The sequence below is a fragment of the Lissotriton vulgaris genome, chromosome 9, assembly GCF_964263255.1.
Source record: "Lissotriton vulgaris chromosome 9, aLisVul1.2, whole genome shotgun sequence".
In the NCBI taxonomy this organism is placed as follows: Eukaryota; Metazoa; Chordata; class Amphibia; order Caudata; family Salamandridae; genus Lissotriton; species Lissotriton vulgaris.
In genome coordinates this window covers 1195946617-1195965332 of record NC_141697.1, presented here as the reverse complement: position 1 = coordinate 1195965332, position 18716 = coordinate 1195946617, and the positions used below count along the sequence as shown (strand labels likewise).

General features: G+C 43.4%; 1 protein-coding gene across 1 annotated transcript in view; it reads left to right on the top strand.

Annotated features, from left to right (window-relative positions):
• The window catches only part of LOC147693027 (thioredoxin reductase 1, cytoplasmic-like), a 96924-nt gene that overhangs the window by 10357 nt on the left and 67851 nt on the right, over positions 1-18716 (top strand). Inside the window, exons 2-3 of the mRNA XM_086939270.1 lie at positions 3362-3422; positions 6706-6815. Of these exons, the coding sequence (XP_086795396.1) occupies positions 3362-3422; positions 6706-6815 (171 nt within the window). The remainder of the gene's footprint in view (positions 1-3361; positions 3423-6705; positions 6816-18716) is intronic.

Here is an 18716-nt window from a genome sequence, read left to right as displayed (position 1 = left end):
TTTGGGTGCTTTTAATTTATAACCTGCAGTGATCTAAAAAACGTATTTCACTGGACCTGTGAAATAGAGACAATATTTAGCAGATCTCTGTGAAATATCGGTTTCATCATCATGAGTCACCAAACCACTGCAGAGTTCTACTGGTGTCCCAGCCAAACGAATTATGTTGGTGGGAGACAATGTAATTCAGAAATGTATTTAAAATATGAAGTAAGAAGTCCAATTCAGTGGCATATTCTGACTTTTTTTTTTATCCATTTGACCTACAAACATTTTCTGTTGACATTGTTGACACATTCATAAATAAAGCGCGAAATGTAACTGAATTGCATAATTCCATTCTCATGTACTATTCGTTGTATAACCAGACCCAATCTAAAAAATCGAATTCCAATTAGTGCCTTTTTACCTGAATCTTGAAGAGCACAGCTTCAACAATAAAAGATAAGGAGCAAGCCTTAACAAGCCCTAGGGTTTCCCAAATGCCCTGTTCGCCTTTTTGCGGGTTGTGTGTTTTAAGGGAGCCTGGCTCTTCTGCCTACATGTTTCCTGGTTGTTTGACACCTGTAGATAGCATGTCATGCTGCACACAACAGGGCATCATCTGGAGCTGGAGGATGCACGTTAAAGACTAGGTAATAAGAAACCTGTGCTGGTTATGGCTTCCTTTGACTGCCTTGTTTAAACTGAGTTTACAAGTCCTAAAAAGACACATCGGCACCGCTGCTGTTGCGCTGCAACAGAGCTCTGAACCGATGCTAAAGAGATAGGAAACCCTCAAACCAAGAACGCATACGAATTCTGATTGTCAAGGGGAAATCGGAAAACCGAGGGGTTTTGCACTGATAGTACTTCCTTTAGAGAAGAGGGCCATGAGTTAAAAGTACAACAGGGTGCCTTTTTTAGAACCAGGGAGAGCTGATATTCTTGTATTAGTCAGTATAAAAAGTTGATCTGCTCTGTCATTCCATGAGTGCATTTTTAACACCCTTTAAATATTGGACTCTGGCTTAGTCACAACTCAGCTGTGCGTCGTAAAATGGTATTTTGCAATAGATAAATACTAGGTACATAAGACTGAAGTAATTTGAGAGCTGTGTGCAACAGCATGACTGTGCATATGCTACAGGATATGCGGGCCACTTGTAGGATTTTGGTGGGTTGGCGATGTTGCTAGTCTTGACATTGGAGTTTAATATGCGCCTGATAAGCAATCAGTGAAGCTGCTCTGATTTTGAATAGTATATTGATTATTTGAGATTAAATACTAAGTTTGTATTTTTATCACTAGAATAAATCTGGGCAAGCTCTCGCAAGAGGATACAAGTTAAAATGTAACAATGATCAAAAGTGGTTTAAAGGCTGGCAATCAGAGAAACCAGTCACGTACACGCTAATTTCATGTATAACACAGTACAGAAAACCTATTTTATTTCTATCCGGGACAAAGCAATTGGTATTACAGGCGTTGGGCACTGTGAGGCACGCAAATAGTGTGCCAAACTTTGTGCATCCAAATATAAGTAGCTGTACCACAGAGCTCGTTGGTGCAAACGCAGCACTTATTCCACTTGATATACATGTCTCGTCCTCCGCTGCGTCACTAAAAACATGGGAGGAACCATTGAATCTGTTTAGGTGGGTGACTTGTAAGTTTGTGTCCATCTTGAAGTAGTGCTCGGCATACCCTGAGACTTTATTGAGGAATGCGAAAAAGAACTGTTTGCCACATTAATCCCTTTTCGGTTGAGGATTAAATGTAGCTGGCGAGTTGAATTTCTCAGTTTCGAGCATGTCCTCCCAAAACTGAATACCTCTTTTTTTATGTCATCTCACGGGCGACACTGATGCGTTTACCCACTTTGATTCTGGCTGAGTGCTGTGTCATGGGTACTGGTCTCCTGGTTGCTTGCTCTGGTTCTCCAGGTCACACTCTGAAGGCCCTACTGCTCGAGTTGCTTCTGGTGTGCTAAACAGTGCTTGATCACACTTCTAGCCTCTTTGGGACCCTTCCAATGAAGTATATTAACCGGCTCTGCTGCTACAACGTGTACTGCCTGTTATGTAAGTGACTGCCTCCTATTCCCATGCTTTTGCATAGCCTTTAGCTCCGCATTAGCGTAAAGGAACGGAAGATTGGGGGAGGGTCGGTAATGGGTCTGTAGTGCTATATATAAAGTGGCACTTTGTGTGCACTAAGATGGAAAGCTCCTGGTATTAGTGTGTGGAAGATGTTTGCCTTTAACCCCCACATACTGGTTTCCACACACTTGTTAGTCTGTCAATGTAGCACTCGTGTTTAATAATCTGTGTGGAGGGGTCTGTAGTAAAGCCTACAAATCTCACTCTCAACTGGCCAGTTTACCCCGCCCCAACCCCCTGTCATTTTCACGTTCCACTTCTTATCCTTTATCTCTCTTCCCTCACCTGGGATTATAATTGTGAGACTCTGCAGCTGCTTACTTCTTCTACTGGGCTACTTTGTTTATGCTGCATCCTTGAGTGAACTTTTTCTTAATTTGAGTTTGTACATGGCTCTCATCTCTTTAACAGAAAATGTGACGTTTCAAAATATTACAGGGGTGACGTTAGAATAATTGATCACCAGCCTCCTGAACTATTTTGGGTACAGTTCCACTTTCCGCAAACATTCTAGGACATTCCGCGCATCCACCAGCAGCCATCTTTGTTTTCTTCTGAAAAACGTCATTAATAATTCTTAGGTTTTTTTTAAAAAAAGGGTTGAAAAGTTAATATACATTACTGTAAAGAGCTTAGCCGGAAGGTGCTGTTCAAGATAAATAAGGAATACTCCTGGATGCGCTTGCACCTAATGCCTGCTGCAAAGCTTTTTGTGTGAGAAATCCTCCCATGCATGCACAGCTATCTTGAAAAAAATTTCCCCATGAATTCCAAGAAATCCACTTGTCTATGGTCATGTTAACACGGTTGGCAATCTTAGCAAGTTTCTAAAAATAAAAAAGTTTTTAGATGTCGTCCTGCTCTCCGTGTCCTTTTTTTTCTTTTTTTTTTTTCTTCCATTAATTATTTTCGTAACACCATTGCAAATGAGAATTGGCAGAACTGGTTACTACAGGAAAGACCGAATGACTTTGTAAGTGCTTGTTGTAATAATTCAAATAGACACACCTGTCTTGGAATAGATGCTGCCCAGTTTTAGAGAAATTCCTTAACCTTGCAAAGCAAAATATTTTTTAGGGATCAAGTGTTGACTTTTAGATTACATTAGTGAGGGCATGACCTTGTTTGGCAAATGTAAAATTGAGGTTTTATTAAACAATGTTGATAATTGTCTAAGATTTCCCACTCATGTATAATGAACCTTTTGTATCTTCCACAGGTTAAGGAGCTCTTTAATTCACTCTGCGTGGAGTATAATGCCTTGGAACTTGATCAGTGCGGTAAGATATTTTAGTGTGAACCATGTGCGCTACTTGCGTTCTGCCTCAGAAGAGATTTATGCCTGTGTGTAATTCTAGGAAATGACTGTTTTTTGGATTGTGGTTCATGGACCTGGTATGGGTAGTAGAGTTTATATGCATACATGGACGTTGTGGTGTGTGACGATGGAACGTTTCATCGTGATAGATGAAAATAACAAAACCCTCAGTGTGGCGAATATTGTGCGCCCCTAACATATTGGTTATCACTACAATACTCAAATCTGAAACTTAGTATTGTATTACTCACCGTACATTTTTTAAATACCATGTGCGTTGATTTAGTGCCGCTTTTTGAAAGTGTTTCTTCCATTGTGAGTATAGCACGCATTTCTGGTTTGTTTATTTTGTTCACCCCTATGCTCTGCTTATGGCTGTCTCTGAGCACTATGTGAAGTAGAGGTCCTAATACAGGGACAATATGTTTCAAAATATTGATTTAAGAGATGGGTGCTTTGTGGAGATTGAGAGGGATCATGGCCAGTACAAGTTAGTAAAATGGCGAGGACTTGACAGTCTGTCAAGCAGCACTAGGTGTTGAATTTTATTACAATCTTTGTACAAATACATTATGGTTACGGGGTAAAAAATGATCGCTTGTATACAGAAAAAATCAAGAAGGACTTTGGCTGTTGGACTTTTGCTATTGTCAAAAAGGGCGAAGAGGTCAAGGCAGGTGGTGTCTTAACCATTCTCAGCTGGGGTTTTGGCAACTTTGAGTGCCAGGCATTTTCCCCCAGTGTTTGCCTGGACCTTTGGAAAACAGCAGAGGGGTGCGTCCAGCGCCATTCGTTACCCATGCCCACTATACACGTGTCTTGAGGACCTGTATAATGCAACAAAAGGGTAGCCATCTGATTAAAAGAAGTAGGTTGTAGTCACTGTATGCTTTTGTGGGAGCGTTTGAGGCATAGAAGTTTCAGGCTATGTCCTGAGGTTTGATGCTCTGTTTATTATTATAAAAAAATTAAAAACCTGTCTGCTTTAGTGGGTTACACCACGGATGGCTAGAATGGAAAGAGATGCTCACCAAATGTTGGAAATTGGCTTGATCTTTATCTCAAAACGTGATGAGAATTGGTGCGCTCTGTAGGGTTGTTGCCATTTTATGTTTGTAGATGCAGAACAAGTTTGTAGCTTCTACTAAGAACAATTAAAATGAATCCTCACGTGTCTTGTACGTGAGCACTTTGAGCTGCAGAAATAGATGAGGCAAGCTGACGTCTGTTGATGGGGATGTAGAAGAACATTGTTTATAAATCCTTCTGTTCCATTTGTCCTGCCCTTGTTCAGGGTGTCTTTGATCCATCTACTTACTGCCTTTTCTCCAAGTGAGCTAAGAGTACTTTAGGGGTGAGTAGGTCATCCGTGAATGAGAGCTCTTGAACATAACTAGGAGAGTTGCAAGGCCTTCTTACTGAGGATTGTTTGTTCAGGCTTGTCATTGTGTACGTTATGACTTCTCTCTCCTGGGATAAGAAAATATACCCTGGTTTGATCTTACCAGCAAATAGGCTTGCAGCAAGCTCAACATCTGGAGCCCTGGAAACCAATATAAGGAGGAGATGCGAGTGAGTTGACTTCGGCAGTCTGAAGATCTGCGCCCATGTATTGTTCAATACTTTAGATGTACTTTTGGAAGTAGTCATTTGGACAGAAGTTCATGTCTGCTTGGATAAGTGTAAGAATGTGTTGCCACGTTTAGACTGTCGCCTGGTGAAGTGGATGTTTGTGGGATGGTATATCGAGTTTAATGTAATTGAAGTGGCCATGTAGTAATGCAACTTTTAGTAGCACATAAGCAAAGAAACTGTGGAAACAGTCTAGTTTCTTTACAGAATGAAGTCACTTAGAAAATTCCTCCACCAGCCTTTTCTTTTGATTAGGATGAAATTGGTATGAAAGTGATTGACAATTTTTATTTTTGTAGTTTCTCCTATTTGTAAGTTATCCTACCTCCACCATCCAATACCAGTCTATTTTTACTGTTCTTTATTTTCCATCATTTTATCTGAATATTTGCCAATTTAAAATTTTCACCTGTTACAAAGTTAGCTGCAGCAGTTGCCTTGTACATGTTTATTTTTCTGATCAGATTGAAAATCTTTGACATACGACGTGCGTGTTGTGTTATTCCTGATGTGAAAAATCCGACCTCAAAGAAAAATGGATATATTTAAAACTTTTTTTCTGTAAACCCATTCGAAAATGTTAAGTCTGGCCATCTGCCAAATACGCTTTGCCGTACAAGACTTTAATTAGGTACCCCTCCTCCATTACGCATTGCTGTCTGAACCTTTGCCCCTTCAGTTCCTTAGAACCTACCGTGTTTTTCTGCCCTTCCTAATTACACGCAGATAAAGATATCTTCCTTCGTTCATGGAATAAGAGCTCCTTTTCTTGTTTTCACGGAAGTGAACTTCGTAAAAGCAAGAATGCTTAGTCATTTTAGATTTGGCCTCATTCCCAGGGTTTTGCTGTGGTTTTGATCAATGTACTTTGTTTTCTGAAAATACACTAGGGCACCCTCCATGGTAGATTTTTATTATTCATGTCGACCAGCAAGCACTGTGTACATGTTGTTTTTGTTTGAATGTTATCAACCCTTGCATACTTCAGAAATTTTACCTGGCCCAGCATTATTTTCAGAGCATGATGGTGTCGTTGTTGACTATTACTTTCTTTCCTCTATAGCTCTTCTTACCGGTCTCTTGTTTAATCTTTATAATAGTTATTACTTGCTGCACGTGAACCTTTTCATGGAATTTGGCCAATGGTGACTATAGTATAGTTCACCCTTTTGCTTGCCTTTTTGTTGTTCTTGTGGGTGCCTTTTATTTTTTAAAGATTTGATCACGGTTTGGTATGCCTAGCAGAAAGGCTGTGGGGTATGTGCGCACCTACTGTTGGAAGAAGTTTTACCGCTGCTTGTACAGCACGTTCTACTGTTTTGTAGGAGTGCGCTATGTTCTAGCCATTTGTGTGTGGTGGTTTTTTTTTTTTTTTTTTTTTTGTGATGTGGAGATGAATCTAGCTTTGTGCATATGATTTATGTCCGTGGTGAAGATGGTCATTGTGTCCGTGGTGAAGAAATAATATTGCTTCTCGATGTTGGTCTGCTTGGAGCGGAGGAGGGATGATGTGCAGTATTGGTAAATTGCGTATCTTCAGCATGTTTTGTTGTATGATACCTTGGTTTTTGATTTTATTGTAGTATAGCTTACAGTATTTCATTTTCTTTCAGAGGATGGAACGACCATTCAGGAAATATTGATGGAAATGACTGGACAAAATACCGTCCCAAACGTGTTTATAAATAAAGAACATGTGGGCGGATGTGATAAAACTTTGCAGGTAATATCTTTTTATCCAATCCTACGGTTGGTGTTCTTATGGGGTGACTTACCCTATTGTTTGTGAATGCATATTCGTAAATGCATCATTTTCTGGTGAGAAAGTTAAGCTTAGAAGAACTCCACAGATGGGCCAAACGCCAATTTATGCTAAAACAGTGTGATACTGATCTATTTTTTTTCAAGGCACCGATATCCTGTTTTTTTTTTTTTTACTCTTCGAGGCAAGGCTCCATGTTGTGCATCTAAACCACAGCTAGCCCTACAGGCCAAGTGAATTTCTATTTGCTATGACTAACCTTATCTGAAAACATTGCGTTTTCAGACATTGAAAAAAGTTTGTGACTGTGTACCAATAAGCAATTCCTACAGTTCTCAGAAGTTTTGAGCAAGGCCGTGGGTGCATAGTGCTAAACAGTACTGCAACTCAAAGCAACCTACACACCGGCATACACTATTTGTTTTTCTTGTGGCTTCTCTGTGGAGTTGCTTGACTGTCTTGCCATAGACCTGGTTATGCCTCCTCTGCCTGTCCTTAAGTCGTCTCAGCGAGAACTGTGATGCACATTTTCAATTCCTCACAACTACAGATCTTCTCTCTCTCTCCAATGAGTCACAAATGAGCCTGTGTGCAGTTGAACATGGGCAGACTATGATTGCATGCAAAGCATGGCTGGGTACTTGGGGACCATGTCTGAGGATTTTATGTTGACGCTTAAGTGCTATCACCCCAGTTCTTCCTTCCGTCAATAAATTGAAAATTATAAAGCGGAACAAGACTCTTAATTATAGATGTCAGATTCTTTCTACTTAAGTGGTTCTTAGACGTTTTACTTCTGTGGAACCCCACTTAATCACTACTAGAACCTGTGGTCCTCAGCTGAATCATTATTAGAATCCAGGGACCCCACCAAAACATTACTGGAAATCTGGAACCCAGGCCTAAGCATTTACGATCATTTGGGGTACAAAACTATAAAAAATACAGAAACAAACATTCATCAAACAAATACACACATTATGGAATATTTTATTGAATTCACAAATATAAAAAAGAATCCACATTTTAATGGGAAAATTGGAGCTTTTGTAAATTCAATTGAGACCACTCATCATCCATGCTATGTCTATTCTAATGCGCTCCCACAAATCAATATGTGGAAACTAGCTTCATTTTAGCCTCCAGTTTTACATTTTGCTTCTTCGTTTACATATACTTTAATAGTCTCTTAATATTTAATTTTCTAAGTAGTCGCAGACCATAAAGTGGTCCCTGGACCAAGGGTTAAAAACTATTCTACTTTATATTGCTGCAAATGTCCTATTCTCTTCTGTAGCTTTGCAACCCAATTCAGTCACTCTCAAAAAATGCCTTCGCAAAGCTAATAGGTTTTGTCTATGCAAGCTCTATTGGCTTTGTCATTTTTTTTTTTAGATATTGCACAGCAGCACAAGTAGCTGTGCAACAACTTAAAGTGAAGGAGAAAAAGTGGCATGATGGCGCGCGGCTAGCGTTGACCACTTCATAGTGCTGATATTTACTGTTACCAGTGACGTCTCAGCAAAAGAATAGGTTTACTGAAGGACTTTAAAAAGCAGTCCTTCAGCAACTGCGAGTCCACTCTTCCTATCGCAGAAAAACTGCAGCTTCCCTCATTCCAAGACACTACTTCTGAGCAGATGACTGATACTTTCAGTGACCATTGTCTCATAACCTCCCCATGCAGGATCACAGGCTGTCTGCAAACACCAGAGACCTTTTCATGAAAATGTCTGACTTCATGGCAGCTGGATCCTGTGATGAGGGAGATGTAACCTACCCAGCTAAACCATGCCGGGTCGCCCTGCTAACATGAACACATGAAAACCAGGCTTGATTCCAGCATGGCCGGCTGAAAGAAAAAAATACTTTTGGGCTCGCACAAAAAAGTCCGTAAAACTGGTAGAAATCATAAAGTATGAATTAGTACGGGTAGCCGTTTCGCCTAGATCATGCACAATAAGCTGTTTTTATAAATCACCGTCGAGGACGAAGGAAAGGGCTCCCTCACAAGTATCACCAGAGTGGTGAGGGTGTGGCACCGGGCCAGAGCTGCTTACTCGAGACCAGGGGATCCCAGTTTGAGTCTCCGCGGCCTAACATCCTGTGATTTCTGGCATATCACTTAATCTCCGGGTGATAAATTGCCCTATATAAATGTGCTGCAGGATGAAAAAGTAGGAGACAAAACTTTATGGGGAAAAAAAATAGTTCCACCAAAGCTGATGTTAACAGTATTTAGGCTACGGGAAACTGATAAGAGAAGCAGACTAGGAACAAGCAGTAAATGTTGGAAAATGTGCTACAGTCAATAAAAAAGGGAGGAAAAGGAAGTGGCGTGCCCAATATCCAATGAAAAGCCAGGAAAGAGAAGAGATGGTCTATAAGGCTATTTTAATTTTTTTTTATTAAAAACAATAGATTTACAAGCGATGTGTAGGCAAAACCTAAAGTATTATAGCATAATACTAGGCCTGGGCGGTAAATTCTGTTCAGCTTGTGGAATTTGGGTAATTTTGCGTTCCGCGGAGAATGCGGAATTGCCAAAAATTCCATAATGCACGGCTTCGTGGAATTTTTTGCTTGTTTGCGCTTTCAAAATGCAAAATGCATGTTCGAGATATTTCTCCCTGAGCACGCAAACAGCGTTCGCGAACAGGAATAAAGCACCGCGAACTTGCGGAGCAAGCAATTCCGTGTGGTCGCTGAACTTTTGCATGCTCGCGGAGATTTTTTACAATTTTGCAGAGCTTTGCGTAGCACGACTACGTAAATTCCACGCACCCCTAATAAATACAGTGCAGTGAAAACAGTGCTATGGGGAAAAACATGCAGTAATAAAGTTCTTGCTTGCGAAGAAAAAAGTGGCTACAGCAACAAAAGCAGTGGATGAAACCCCCAAAAGGAAGAGGTACTTGAACACGCTACAGAGAAAATACAAAGGGAGACCGGAAACCAACAGGAAGTCACACACATTAACCAATGGAAAGCAAAGAAATAAGAGGGACAAGAGAACCACCAAATAATAAGTAATGGGCCCTTTTAAAGGTTTTGTTTAGGCCGATCCTGCAAGAGCATGCACATATCAAACAAGCATTTGCAATGCAATAGGTCTCATTTACTAGAGTTTGAGCTATTGGCATTGTAAATGACTGCCTTTTATTTACTTGTTGTTTTTTTAAAACATAAATAAAATGCATTGTTTACAATGCCAATAGCTTAAACTCTCTTAAATGTGAGACCTTTTGCATTGCAAATGCTTGTTCCTCATATGTCATTGTGGACTGCAGACAAACGGGAGATGAGCACTTTCACCTCTCCCATTGACAACCCACGTATCAGGAATGTGCCAGCAGCTTAGTCTGTGGATAGACGGGCGGGTCCCAGTGCATTAAACCAACCAAGGCACTAGTTTGGTCTGCCCCGCACCCCTTCCGCCACCTGTGAAACCTCCCCACCCTGTCTTCCCCAGAGTTGCCAGCACCCGTGCCCCCTCTCTCGTGTTCTGTTAGCTTGTATAAATCGGAGTGGGGTTAATGAAACTACATTTAAGTTGCAGAAATGTGACCCGTTTCATCCAGGTCCCCTGCTCTGGTGTCCCAAGAGTCTCTCCACGAGGAGAGATTTCACGCCACATTAACCAGTTTCCTCTGCATTTTGCGTCCGCATTTGTGTATGCATGTGCATGCACTTGCGTGTCTGTGCATTTGTGTGTGCATGAGCGTATGTGCGCACACGTCTGTGTAGGTGAGTATGTGCATGCACGTGTGTTCATGCTTGGGTGTATGTGTGTGCACGCCTGTGTGCATTTGTATGTGTGCATGAGTATGTGTGTATTCTGAGCGATGCCGCAAGCTATCTCCTAACCACGCTTCATCCCTTTGTAGGCCGGGCCAAGAATGATCCATCACACAGTTTTATCTGTTGCTCAGTAATGTGTAATCATAAAAAAATCACAAAGGCTACGAACACTTAAATCATTAAAGTACTCTGCTTGAGTTTACAAGGCAATAAAGCACACTCAATATTAAAAATGCGCGTTAGCCCCCAGTTGTAAATGAGACACATTGTAATTGTAGAGGTTCTTCTATCGCGCATGGCTACTCTGGAGCATCCCAGCGCTTGATACTAACCAGAGGAAAATAGATATAAGGTGTCTGAAGTACAGGTCTGACTAATCTAGATCTTAGGGAACAGTACAGTTTTTAGCTTTTTGCGAAATGCGAGCAGGTTAGGCTCTTGGCGGAGTAGTGGAGGGAGAGCATTCCATAGCTTGGCCGCATTTCGCGAAAAGAGGCGGTCCCCAGTTCGGGCCCTGTTGGTCCTGGGAATTATTAAAAGGTTTTGCTGGTTTGAGCGAAGATTCCTGGATGGTTTATATGGCCTGATCATGTCATTTAGAATGGGAGGGCCCATCCCGTTAAGAGTTTTATGGACCAGACAGAGGGTTTTGAAGTGAACCCGCTCCCTTATTGGAAGCCAATGCAAGGTCCTCAAAGAGGGTGCAGCTGATGTGCAGCGGCTGGTACCAGTAAGTAACCTTGCTGCGGAGTTCTGGGCAATCTGGAGTTGTCGAGTAACCGAAGCAGGGGCTCCTAGATAGAGCGCATTTCCATAGTCCAGCCAAGATAGAATAAGGGACTGGACTATGGTTTTCTTGGCTGCTTCGGGTAGCTGGGGAAGGATTTTATGAATTGTCTTCAGCAGGCCAAAGCAGGTGGTCACTGTCTTTCTTGTCCGGATTTTAAAAGAGAACTCCATATCCAGCCAGAAGCCGAGGCTTTTTATCTCGGACTTTGGGGTAGGCCCAAGCCCCATGCAAGAGGGCCACAGTGTGGAATTGTTAAATGTGGCTTTTTTTCCTAGTAACATCAGCTCAGTTTTCCCCGCATGTGTATTGTGTGCGATGCCACGAGCTATCTCCTAACCACCCATCATCCCCTTGTAGACCAGGCCAAGAATGATCCATCACACGCTGTTTTATCTGTTGCTCAGGAATGTGTAATCATAAAAAAATCACAAAGGCTACGAACCCGTAAATCATTAAAGTACTCCGCTTGAGTTTACAAGGGAATAAAGCACACTCGATATTAAAAATATCTTGTTAGCCCCCACTTGTAAATGAGACACCACAAATAGCCATCCGTTTTCCTGCACTGTTGTATCTGCAGTTCTATCAACCTCAGTAATGCAGGTCCCCTGCTCTGGGGTCCCAAGAGTCGCTCCACAAGGAGAGATTTCACGCCACCTAAACAAGTCTCCACTGCAGTCCTAGTCTGCATTTGTGTTTGTGTGCATGCACTTGCGCATGTCTGTGTGCGTCTGTCTGTGTAGGTGTGTGTAGGAGTATGCTTGCGTTCATGCATGGGTGTATGTGTGTGTGTGTGTGTGTGTGTGTGTGTGCGTGTGTGTATATAGTATGCGATGCCGCAAGCTATCTCCTAACCACACTTCATCCCTTTGTAGGCCGGCCAAGAATGATCATCACGCACTGTTTTATCTGTTGCTTAGGACTGTGTAATCACAAAGCTACGAACCCTTAAATCATTAAAAGGTACTCCGCTTGAGTTTACAAGGCAATAAAGCACACCATATTAACACCTTCCATGCTCATGACAAGCTCAGCTCGTCATGCAGTACACTGCTTGTGTGCTCATGACGAGCTGATGAACAATGGGATTCAAGGGAGTCCAGCATCCGGGATGAATTGCCTTAGCATTGAAGGTGCTAAAAATGCTCGTGTTAGCCCCCAGTTGTAAATGAGACACCACAAATAGCCATCCGTTTTCTTGCACTGTTGTATCTGGAGTTCTAACAACCTCCGTAATGTAAGCATGCACAAACCTTACCCAATCACAAAGAAGTGCCTCGTAAAGTATGTGAAGTGCTGTGCTTATAACCCGTGCAGATGCAGAGTAACCTATTGCGATACAGATCTGTCGGTAATAAGACGAAGTGACGTCTGTCGACCGCTACATCGCTCATAGTAACTCCCGAGGGGGGGGCAGGTGGAGAGAAGAGCTCTCGTGTTACATAGCTCTGGAACTTTCTCTGCCGACCAGGGCTGCCCCTCAGTATACAAAACTTAACTAAAAACAGGCAGCTGGGCTTTCTCTGCTACAAAATAAAAACATGTTGAGTCCTGTGTCCATTTCGAAACTTTCACTCGGAGCGACTCTGTGCTTTCGCCTTTTATTACGTAATTGTAGTTTCCAATTGCAAATGCAGAGAGCTGCATGTACCATAATACGAAGCAGCACATGCTAAGAAAACCAGCAGCAGTGAAATGTAAAAAAAAAAAACGCCTGCGAGTGGTGCGCTCGCCACTGCGAGGCATATGTTTTCAATTATCGAGCCTGTGTCTGGGCACGATAATTGAAAACATATGGGCTTTGGTGCGCGAAATAGACACCAATAGGCTGTGGGCGGAGCAATGTGCCCTCCTTTGGCCTATTGCGTGCTCTGTTAACAAAATACACACTCCAAGCCCAATCACAGAAGAGAAGACAAACACACGCACAAGCGTGTGAGATTCCAGGTTCCATTTCCGAACCCTGGACAAAAGGACTCTCGCGTGTCCGAGCACTGCTACGCAGTGAAACGCATGTCGCAAGATCTAAAAATGAGCTATGAACCCACCCATAGCGTACCATTTGTTGATATCATTGTCCCTCTTCTTTGCTGCCTTCTAATTGGGCAGCGCTTGCTTTGTGTCCCTTTCTTTCCGTGATGTATGAGCCAAGTATAGATGTGTGAGACAGTCTCCTTTTTTATTTATATAATTTTTTTTTTGCTATGTTTACTTATCTGCGGTTGTGTTTTTAACCCCTTCGATGCTGATGACGAGCTCAGCTCGTCATCAGCCACGGGTGACGTGTGCGGATGACGAGCTGAGCTCGTCATGTATCGCGGTAAATCGAAAACAGACGCACAGCGCAAAAATCACCGCAGCAGCGATGCGGTTAAGCCTTTTACATACCCATATTTTGGTGTTATCACGGGTTAATCTGTAGTCACTGCTGTATAGTTTTTTGCTCACTTTACTGTTTGAACATTATTTTATTTATAATTAAATACACATTCCTTTTTTACCCAATATCTCCTTGCTTTTCTTCATGGCACTTTTGGAATCGGGCTTTTCCCGATTTTCAAATTAGTCCTGTTCATTTTAGTGTTTTTTTTTTTTCAGCAGAGCTCTTTTTGTGTCATCAGTCCCCACCACTAGCTCAACCATTAGGTTATCAATTTCCGCTCTATTATCCTGTTTAAGGCATCCTTGACCAATTCAGATGCAGCTTCCCTGACTCTCAGCTCTTTACACTACTTATTCTTCACCTCTGTTGCTTCCTCTCCCGGACCTCCCTCATTGGAGCTTTAAAAGAAATTAAATCAAAGAAGCAGATTCCTTCTAGTTGCTCTGAATGGCTGCCATGGTTATTGCAAGCTGATGAGACCACTTATGTTCAGGACTGCTTACGGACTTGCACTGCACAACTTGACAAAAGCTGTTCAGTCTGTGCACCATTCCTTGCGTTTGTGTTTCTTGCCACATACATTCTCAACATTCCTACAGTACTGTTCTCTGCTAAAGAACAGCTTGGATTCGGTAAAGGTGGTTGTGGTAGGGTGACCAATTGGCATTGGTGCAAATTCAGGACGGTGAGTGTAAAAATTCAGGACAAAGGGTCAAAATTCAGGACACAAATTCAGGACAGGAGGTCAAAATTCAGGACAAAACTTCAGGACAATAGGTACGTTTTACAGACACATCAGAGGTCGCGCAATAGTATATAAGTAAGCCCAGCCATTTCCAAACATATTCAACCATTTGCAAACCTATCCATCATGTATCCTTCCGTCTATCATTTCACTCATCTATCCCTTCATCCATCCCCTCATCCATCCTTTCACTCATCCTCCATTATCCATCCACCCTTTCACCCTATCCATCTGTACACTTATCCATCCACTCTTCATCCCATCCATCCATTCACTCATCCATTCAGCCATTTACCCTTTCACCAATCCAGCCATCCTTTCACTTACTAATCCTTCCACCCATCCACTTTTAGTCATCCATCCATCCTCCCTTTCTCTCTCCATCGACCCTTTCACTTAGCCTTCCTTCCTTCCATCCATCCATCCATCCACCCACCCATCCATCCATCTACTCATCCACTCATGAATCCATCCATTGCCCCTATCACTCATCCATCTATCATTTCACTCCTTCACACATCTATTCATCCTTTTGTCCATCTACCCTCCCTTTCACTCACTCATCCATCCTTACACCCACCCTTTCACTCATATCTCCATTCATTCACCCTTGCACTTATCAATCCATCAATCCATCCATCATTTCACTCATCCACCTACCCCCCATCATCCACCCACCCACCATCCACCCACCCACTGATCCATCCTTTCACCCACCCACCATCCAATCCACTGATCCATCCTTTCACCCACCATCCACCCACCCATCCATCCATCCTTTCACCCACCCACTCATCATCCATCCATCCATCCATCCATCCTTTCACCCACCCACTTACCCATCCATCCACCCTTTCACCCACTCTGCATCCATCCCCTCATCATCCATCCATCCTTTTCCCCTCATCATCCATCCATCCTTTTCCCTCATCATCCATCCATCCTTTTCCCTCATCATCCATCCATCCTTTTCCCTCATCATCCATCCACCCTTTTCCCTCCTCATCCATCCATCCTTTTCCCTCATCATCCATCCATCCTTCCCCTCATCATCCATCCATCCTTTTCCCTCATCATCCCTCCATCCATCCATCTGTCCTTTTCCCTCATCATCCACCCATCCTTTTCCCTCATCATCCACCCATCCTTTTCCCTCATCATCCATCCATCCTTCCCCTCATCATCCATCCATCCTTCCCCTCATCATCCATCCTTCCCCTCATCCTCCATCCATCCTTTCACCCCCTCATCATCCATCCATTCCCTCATCATCCATCCATCCATCCTTTCACCCACCCCATCATCCATCCACCCTTCCCCTCATTATCCATCCTTTCACCCACCCCCTCATCATCCATCCATCCATCCTTCCCCTCATCATCCATCCATCCATCCCCTCATCATCCATCCATCCTTCCCCTAATCATCCATCCTTCCCCTAATCATCCATCCTTTCCGTCATCCATCCATCCTTTCCGTCATCCATCCATCCTTTCCGTCATCCATCCATCCTTTCCGTCATCCATCCATCCTTTCCGTCATCCATCCATCCTTCCCCTCATCCATCCTTCCTTTCATCCATCCTTCCCCTCACCCATCCATCCATTTATCCTGCCCCTCATCCATCCATCCGTCACCTCCATCCATCCTTCTCCTCATCCATCATTCTTCCCCTCACCCATCCATCCCATCATCCTGCCCCTCATCCATCCATCCCATCATCCTGCCCCTCATCCATCCATCATCCTTCCCCTCCATCCATCATCCTTCCCCTCCATCCATCATCCTTCCCCTCCATCCATCATCCTTCCCCTCCATCCATCATCCTTCCCCTCCATCCATCATCCTTCCCCTCGTCCATCTTTCCCCTCATCAATCACCCAGCTACCCTTCCACCCATACATCCAGCTATTTACATTTTATCTCCATCCTTCCCCTCACTCATCAATCCATCTATCCTCTCTCATTATCCATTTATTCAATCTTTCATTCATCCATTCACCCTTTCACAAATTCATCCAGCCATTCACACATCCCTTCACTTACTTACTCGCCCACCTTTCCATATTAATTTTGAGCTGAGCCCTTTAGAGAAGAGGCCCTTCAAGAACTTCACCCTCGCTGCAGGGGCCGTTCCAGGACTGGGACAGAAGCCACCCAGGGCGGAGACAGGATCCACCACAGGGGGGCACAAGAGCCATCCCAGGCGGGGAGGGGGACAGGAGCCACCACAGGGGGGGACAAGAGCCATCACAGGCGGGGGTGGACTGGAGCCATCACTGGGGGGGGGGGGGTGGACTGGAGCCACCACATGGGGGGGGACAGGAGCAGGAGTCATCACAGGAGAGGGAACATGATCTACCAGGGTGGGCACAGGGGTGGGCATGCAGTATTCTAGTATCATCGTGGGCTTCTCGCCCCCTCCTGCACAAGACAACGAGAAGACAGGCTCTCTGTCCAAAATGCCACCCCCCACTGTGATATATGGTACTTACAGGAAATACTCTAAGAGAACTGATTGTCCTCCATACTTTGTTAATCCGTGTGGGTGCGATTGTGCCATTTCTTTATTTTCTTACATTATAGACTGCATGTTTGAAGAACCGAGGTTTGCTTACAAATTAGTGACAGTAATTAAGCTCGGTGAAGAGAAGCAGGTGCTGCCTCGGTGTAATCAGGGGTGTAATCTGGCCGAGTCTCGGATGTTTGGGGCCCTGGGTAGAAATGGAATGTGTGAGCCCCCCTCTAAATAGCAGATACAAGACGCATTCAGGGCTGTTTGCATGTGAATGGATGCCCCTGCTCCTGAACCTGCAGCCCCACCCTCTGTCACCTTCGAGCACCTCTTAACAGCTAATCCAGGGCTGGAGGTGTGAGGGTTGCCATCCCGCTGTGCCTCTACAGTGCTGCTGGGGGTCTGAGCTTTCATACAGCATCGGAGTCAAGAAGGGAGGTGGGGGCAAGCTGTGCCCGGTTAAAATTACGGACAAATGGCGTCCGTTAAAGAATCCTTCACGGACAACGGACAGACAGCCAAAATTACGGACTGTCCGTGAAATTTACGGACGGTTGGTCACCCTAGGTTGTGGTCAAATGGTATGTTGGACCGAGTGGACAATTTCTGTTTTCCACAGAATGTGGACTGGATACTAACCATCCTAACACTAGCTTAGGTCCGTAAAGGATAATGGGGAAGATCATTTTCTCTCCTCTACTGCCCTGTTATACCTGTAGCTCAAAATGATATAGATGAAAGTGGAGGAAAGATGGGGAAAAACAACTTGTATGTGAAGATACTCTTAGATGGGGCAACATGGTTTTGAACTTTGACGAGTTTCTCAAACGAAAATGTTCTCTAAGGGCAACAGAACATCTAGTTAATTTATTTATCTTTTGTGCAGTTACTTTTTTATGCAGTCATTGTTTGCTTGGTCATGCTTACTGCAGAAAAAGAAAACCAATCACTTACCTAGTGGTATTGTGTATGCAGAAGCGATTTGCTTAATGGCTTTTCTCCGTTTACTTATGCTATCCCTTGGTATGTGCAGGCGAATGTCTTACTCCACACAGTTCTTATCTTGAATAGAAAGTTAGAGGTTAGAGGTGTTGCCTTGGTAAGACTGAGCAATCGTAATTTCCCCTCTGCCGACCTGCTGTGAGCTTCTCTGCGAGTTGCAGAAATTCTGCCTCCTTTCTAGGTCTTGCCCAAGAAAATGCATGCTTGGATGCTTGTGAGACGCTTTGGTACCAATCTGTGGGCTTAGAGCCTGCTCATTTCTTACCTTTTTGTTGCCCTCGTCACACATTTGCTTGCTTCTCATTTGTCAGCTTGTGTGTCTGTTACTACATTTTGTTTGTCCCTCTCCTGGAATATGATCCTAGTACTTGTGCCCTTCCATCGCTCGTGTTTTGGCTGCTCCATTTTTTTTCCTTGTTTTTGTTGAACTTATAAAATGCATGTGTTTGTAGGCTCTCTCTCAAGTGCTGCTTTGCGTTTAAGCGCTGTACATATTGTATCTGGTTTTAAGTAGTCTCTCTGGTTTTAAGTTGTCTCCCTCCTGTACTTCTCTCCACTCAATGTTTGTCTGCCCTCCTCCACCCTCATTTCTGTTGTCTGTGTTGGCTTGCTCCCATTGTCCTGTC